Here is a 6,854-nt window from a genome sequence, read left to right as displayed (position 1 = left end):
GGTGCCAACACATACACATCACTCTGTATACAATAGATTTATATATATATATATATATATATATTTTAAAAACAAAAAGTTGGAAATAAATCTTATAAAAATTCTAGTACAGAATTTAAATTTTTATCGTTTGTCTTGATTAGTAATTTTTAGATTTTATTTATATTTTATTTTCTTATCAAACATTGAAATGAAAAAAATATGGAAAGAAAAATAGTATGCAGTGAAAGAAAGGGTGGAAAAGATCAAATTTTGAAATCCCTCTAGACTGAAGTTATTGCAGTTATTTTCTATGTATATATTATTATTTATATTAGGTTCTACAGGACATGCAAATGAAATATTACGGAAATTGTAGAGAAAATATGATATATAATTTGAGAAATAGCACACGCACTAATCTAATTTTACTCTTATTAAAGTTTAACATCACTTCCATAATAATTAGCTTTTAATTTTTGTATTCTATTTATGTATAGAAAATCAAATTTTATTCCAGTATCTACTAAAATATTTTTATAGTTTAATAAACTATAATAAAATATTAAAATCTCTTATAAAAATTTCATTATATCCTTTATTAAATATTTTCCAAAATTCTATACATATATCCATAAGTGGAGGAGAGTATTTTTTTTAATTTAAGAAACTTTCACATGCTAATTTTAATGGAGTTATAAAAGAATAAAAAATTTTATTAAAATACTTCAGATTTTAAAATTAAATAATTTAAATTTATTATAAAAGGTCTTCATAAGGAAATTTTTTTTATTACAGAAAATTTTAGATAATGATAAAGTCAAAATCACGCATAAACTCAATTATAGTCAATTTATTTAAATATCGAACGTATAAATTAAAAATTTGATATTTAAATAAATTATCTCCTCTTTATGATAATTTAATAATAATAATTTTATTCGAATTGCTTAATAAAAGATAAATTCATTACTTTAACGTTAAGTTTACTTTTACCTTTAACCCATACTAATTTAGTTAATAACAACAATGTTGCACTGTAATTAAGTATTTATCGATTTAATATTTAAGTTACACTCATACAAACGGTTATATATAAATATTCCTTGCAATTATCTATTTTATATTTATTATAATAGTAAATGCATTAGAAATTTAAGTATTTGCATATCTTTATCTTCAATTAATGACGAGAGAAGTGTTACTGAATATACTAATAGGTATTTGCTTTGTACTATATTTACATGAATAAACTGATCCATCAGCACATTTTCTGAATTCCATTAACTTGAAAGTACTCTTAGTAGAATAAATTCTCTTTGAAAGCTTTTAGATGTTGCATTTGGCTACAGATAAATATTCTTGTCATTTATGCGCATTTTAATTATAAACTTGAACTTCGTATCGTTAGATGGGACTTTATGCTAAATTTGAACAAGATTTCCGTCGTATATCATTAAGAGTGTCGGAAAATGATCTNATATTTTGTAATATTTATTAATTATAATATTAATTCAAGTATTATCATTTTATATTTAACACCATATCATTTTTAATTTTCAGTTTAGGCTCCTACTATATTATTTTTCGTGAAACTTTAAGTTAAAAGATTTTATAGTCTTATAAAGTCGCAAAATTTTATTTTAATCCGTATAAAATTTAAGAAAGTATATATTTTAAGCTATTTTTACATGTATACAAGATATATTTCACGAAAATTTTCCAATATAGAAATTTTCTTACAAGTTAGTTATATATACGGATGTTCTCTAACTGTTAAACGGCCACCATACCAAAAATGAAGTTCCCTGTTATTGCATTCCTTATTGTGTGAAGACTTAACAGTATAGAGCAATATCCTGTAGGAATGCTTTACCTTTGAATTCAATAAAACATAAAATATAGCGAATCCTCTATAGCGATATTATCCTAAAGAAAAATAAGGAAAACTGGATAAAATTTCTTGCATACAAAATTTGAACAGGTTTAAACTCAAAATAGATTGCCTTTGATACATGAAATGATATCCATTTCGAGTTATCAAGAAGAAAATACAAGAAAACTAAAAAACAATTTTTTTTTTTATCATGTGGAGCTTCTTTGAAAATTTTGATAAAATTAAGTCATTTACCCATGCGATGAATGGGATGTATTTAAGGAGGAAATAGGAACTAGAATACAGAAGATCCTCAGATGACTCTTTGATAAAAAGCTCATCAAAAGGTATTACAGTTTAAGACTATACAAAAGAGTAATATGGTTGTCATTGAATAGATGGATTTCATCTCCGGAAGAGAAAATAGAAGAGTACTGGATGATTTAAGTGGCTACTTTCAATGTGATTCGTGGTTTGGAATGATTGCACTTGTGGGTAATAACCCGATGGTTTTAATGTATTCAGTTCTGATGTTCATCGATTGAAGATCGAATGGTTGTATTTCGCGATATAACTCCAATTATATTCTGACAGTGACAAGTATTTTCATTCGCTTTTCGCTTTGATTAAATTTTAATAGAAATTGCGCAATCGTGCATATTAAATACCGAATTATTTATATTTGAAAATGCAATTTAATATTAGTTTCGGCGCTGATATTTTTCATTAATTATATATACAAACAGAGTTTAAAGTTAATATTTGAATCCCTGTTTATTAACCGAACCGTTAAATGTCAATTAAACTACATTGGAGACGTCATTTTTTTAAATATAAATAATATGAAAATCGAGTTTTGCAATGCGTGTATTATTTAAATTATGATTGATACTAATTATAATCTTTAACAAAATTTTTCTCTTTTGTCGTTTTTTCTTTGAATTAAACTTTCTTTAAAAGAAAAAAGAAATTCTGAAATTTCTCCTTCATTAGCGAATATCTAATTTTTAAAAGTTTTTTCGTAGAATTTTAGTTTTCTTATACATAATTTTTAAAATTAATCTTCCAAGACAAAGGCAAATAGAAGAGAGAAAGCCGTGAAGCTCATTTAACTATATATTAATATAAACCAATAAAGATTGATCGATCAATTAAATTCTCAAATTATTCTTTAACTTTGTAATTTTTATATACATTAAATTTTTTTATTCTATAAAAATTTTTTATAGTTTTTTCATTATTTAAATTTATTTAGCTAATGTTCTATCTTTCTGCCTAATGAATGAATTTTATTGCATATTTATCTTATACGATCTTTATGTGAGATGACATTAATCATTAATTACGAGAATAAAAACGATATAATAATTTGTAGCTGCAAACAGCAGAGAAAAATTTACAAAATTATTTAGTCTAGACTAATTTTATCCTTCGGGGTGTCTGTGCATTGTGAATGATTCATTTATTAAAAAAGATGTGAATTAAAATATCTAGCCAGAATCTAGATTAATGAATTTCATGCTTCTATGGCTTTTTATGTATAGAATTTTATGTATAAGTGATGTAATTAATCACATTTAAACTATTAACCTACTGCATGACATAGGTAAATATCGTTTATTGCTTTACGTAAAAATCTAGAAAAGATGAGGATATGTTAGATAAAGAACTGTAAATATCCACTAGTTTTTCTCTATATATACGGCAAAATACTGATTTAGTGATATTAGAATTTTACATTCAGTAAAGTAATTGTTTCTTTTTAAGATTTATTCATTAATCAATCCACCTCTTATCCGTTTGACACGTAATCGAAAGAAAGATTGCCAACCAGACAATTTAACAGCAAGCAATAAATATTGAGCATGATCGATGATTTCACCTTATTTAGTGGTTAATAAAACATTATATCATTAATATGAAAGTATTGACCTAAATTCTAAATTTATAAATTGTAGTTCAGGAATGTTATTATTTTTTTTCATTTATTTTTCCTTCTAATCTTCCTAAACAAAATGACAAACGAAAATGACTTTGTTTTTATTTTATTTGGTAAGTTTTAAGTTGAAAGTTTATTGAACAATCTTTATTATCAGTAAAACATCTGGATGATTTCTGAAATTTTTTATTTATGAATTCTTTCTATGGATTCATTAACTTATTTCGAGTTGTTTTTGCTTTTCTTTTCGTAAATATGGTATTTTTTTCTGTAGGTGGAAAATATCTGACGTTTCCTTGGGGGACTTTGCATATCCGAAATGTTGAAGCCAACTACTCCTATAGGAACTACAAATGCCAGACAAGAAATAGATTGACTGGAGAAATAGTGAATAGTGCTACAACAGGAAGACTTATTGTAACAGGCGAGTACAAATTTTTCTTTCACTGGCAGCGGCTGTAGTTTATTTTCCCCTATTCCATATCAATATCCTACGTGTGACATCGAAAGTTTACGATAAGTATCAATTTGTCATGTATTTTTCTAACTTTGTTATAATGATAAAAATCCTATTCTACTGGAAAATAATATATAATTATTTATTATAGCCATAAATTTATTAATTATTTTTCTAAATTCAATTTTCGATGCCAAAATTAAGTAACCTTAGAGACCTATTTAATAAATTTACTGATAAAACAAGTGATAAATGTAAAATTTTATCTTTACATCGTAAATGAAAGTTCTTATTATCTAATAAAATAGCGTAAAATTATTATAATTAATTATAATTCCCACGTAGACGGATGATTTAAGTTAAATTTATTTAAAATCGCTACTAGAAAAATTATTAAAATGTTGATATCGCATCTTTATATATACTATCAATCATGTTGTAGAAAGTCTATTTTAATAAAACTTTTCACGTAAAAAATATTTATTTTGGAATTATTATAATCCCAAAAACGTGCAAGGATAAGAAATTCCGAAATTTATTATTATTTTTTTCTTCTATATCTAGTTACACACACTGCATTTTAACAAATTTGTTTTTAGTTTTTTCATTCATACAGTTGTAAAAGTAGGAGTTTCATAAAGTAATATTAAAATTTTTGTTGAATATTTAACTGTTTCCTACCGGAATTTTTGTATTTTAAAGCTGAGATTGTTCTAATACTTTATTTCAACCTATTTCAAGAATTGAAAAAAATACATAATGATATTTCCAGAAGATCAGTTTGATTAAGTAATTAATGCTTGTTTGTATTAGAGTTCAAGAAAAGTATATTGTTAAAGTAGTAGTGGAATCTTTTATCTTATTAGTAACCGTAAGACTCGTAATTGGATGTTGTCTATCCCAGAAGTTAATACGTTTTAACGACATAAGATACTTATAACCATTTCGTTGCATCTCTATTAAACGGATCATGTAGTACGGAAGAACAAAATCCATTTAATTATTAATGTGCCATTTGTGAACTAAAACACCGTGAAAAATTTGATAATAGTAAATAGTAATACTTTTATTATATCTTTAATCATAAAAATCATTTATAATCCGCAATTGTGATTTTGTAATATAATAAAGTCAATTAAAATTTTCAAAAGCAACTACATTTTAAAATATTTATAATGTTATCAAGTATCATTAAATTATAAGTATATATAACTGCTTTCATACAAAAAAACGGAGGTGTATTTAATAATTTTCGTCCAAATTACATTATTTTCTTCTATTTTTAAACAAAGAATAACGTGATATTCCAGTGTGTTTGCCGAAATATATGCTAAATTTCATTTATAGTTTGTTTTAATTGGTGGATTGAATTAGGTTTCTTCAAAAATACCCTTCCTCTAAGATAATCCAAAAGCTAGAAATCTACTAAGCTGCAATCTTCCAGGCCAAATTACAGAAATAAAAAGCTTATTGATGACATGATTATCTAAAAGTGTTCCTTAAAAAATCCTTTACGGATTTTTACTGAATTTTGACCGGTAAACAAAAGAAAATCTTATTGGTTTTTGGAAGAATGTTGCCTTTATATTTTAAGTTGTCTGAAAAATAAAGAAAATGTGAACAAAATTAAAATGTCAATCACTTTTGAAAGATCTTATATAAATATTTATAACAGTAATATGATTAAATTAATATGTAAAATGATATCAAGAAAAACATTTTTATGCAAATAAACTTAATATTTTTACTGACAGTTTTTATAATACAATAGTAACTATCAAATTTCGAAATAAAGTAAAAATAATAAAAATATTTTAATATTAAACCAGCATTCTGAAATCAAAATTATAATGAATCTGTTATTGATATCAAAACAATAGATTTATGAGGAAAAATTTATTTCATAAGCAACTGGCAATAATATATACTTTTATGATGTAGATGATGCTAGATTTAAAATTAGAAATCAGTTTTTATAATGGAATTAAAAGTCTTGAAGTCATTTTATATGACTTAAATTTTATTCAACTTTATAAGTCATTAAAATAAACTTTTATAATATAAAAAAAGGAAAGAAATATAGAATTTTACGTAACGAAACTATTTCATCTTTACACCATTTAAAACGTCTCGTGACAAGATAAGATGATGAATTTCTGATTATTGTTAAATTTCTGATGACCTGTCTATCTGTTATCCCATATGGAACCATCAAAAACCTATCCATCTTCATTTAATGATTAGGTATGAGTTATATCTCTAGAAAACTTTTTAAATAGAGATTTTTTATGGATTTATCTAGAATTGGATAATACGAAATATCAGTTTTTTTTTAAATTGATTACTTTATCCTGAAAATAATCACATATTAATGAAAACGTTGACAACGTATTATTTATAGATTATTTTTATGATTTTGATTTATCAAAGTAGATTAAGTTTAAAGAATTATTCGATAAGTTTTCTTAGTATAGTCCCTTTTCTTATCATCACATGACATACCATCCATTTATATCTTATCAATAAAATAGGTGAAAACAATCTCTTCTGATAAAGAACTTTTTATTATTATCCTCTATAGAATTACTTTTTAAATGTTACAA

General features: G+C 24.2%; 1 protein-coding gene across 1 annotated transcript in view; it reads left to right on the top strand.

The window, feature by feature from the left end:
* The window catches only part of LOC111642560 (Down syndrome cell adhesion molecule-like protein 1 homolog), a 106,037-nt gene that overhangs the window by 24,109 nt on the left and 75,074 nt on the right, over positions 1–6,854 (top strand). The window contains exon 4 of the mRNA XM_023388919.1: positions 4,069–4,252. Coding sequence (XP_023244687.1) covers positions 4,069–4,252 — 184 coding nt within the window. The remainder of the gene's footprint in view (positions 1–4,068; positions 4,253–6,854) is intronic.

The sequence above is a fragment of the Centruroides sculpturatus genome, unplaced genomic scaffold (assembly GCF_000671375.1).
Source record: "Centruroides sculpturatus isolate CEXI.00-Female unplaced genomic scaffold, Cexi_2.0 scaffold3, whole genome shotgun sequence".
Taxonomy (NCBI): domain Eukaryota; kingdom Metazoa; phylum Arthropoda; class Arachnida; order Scorpiones; family Buthidae; genus Centruroides; species Centruroides sculpturatus.
Note: the sequence above shows the minus strand (reverse complement) of the source record. Positions and strands in the feature narration are given on the sequence as shown.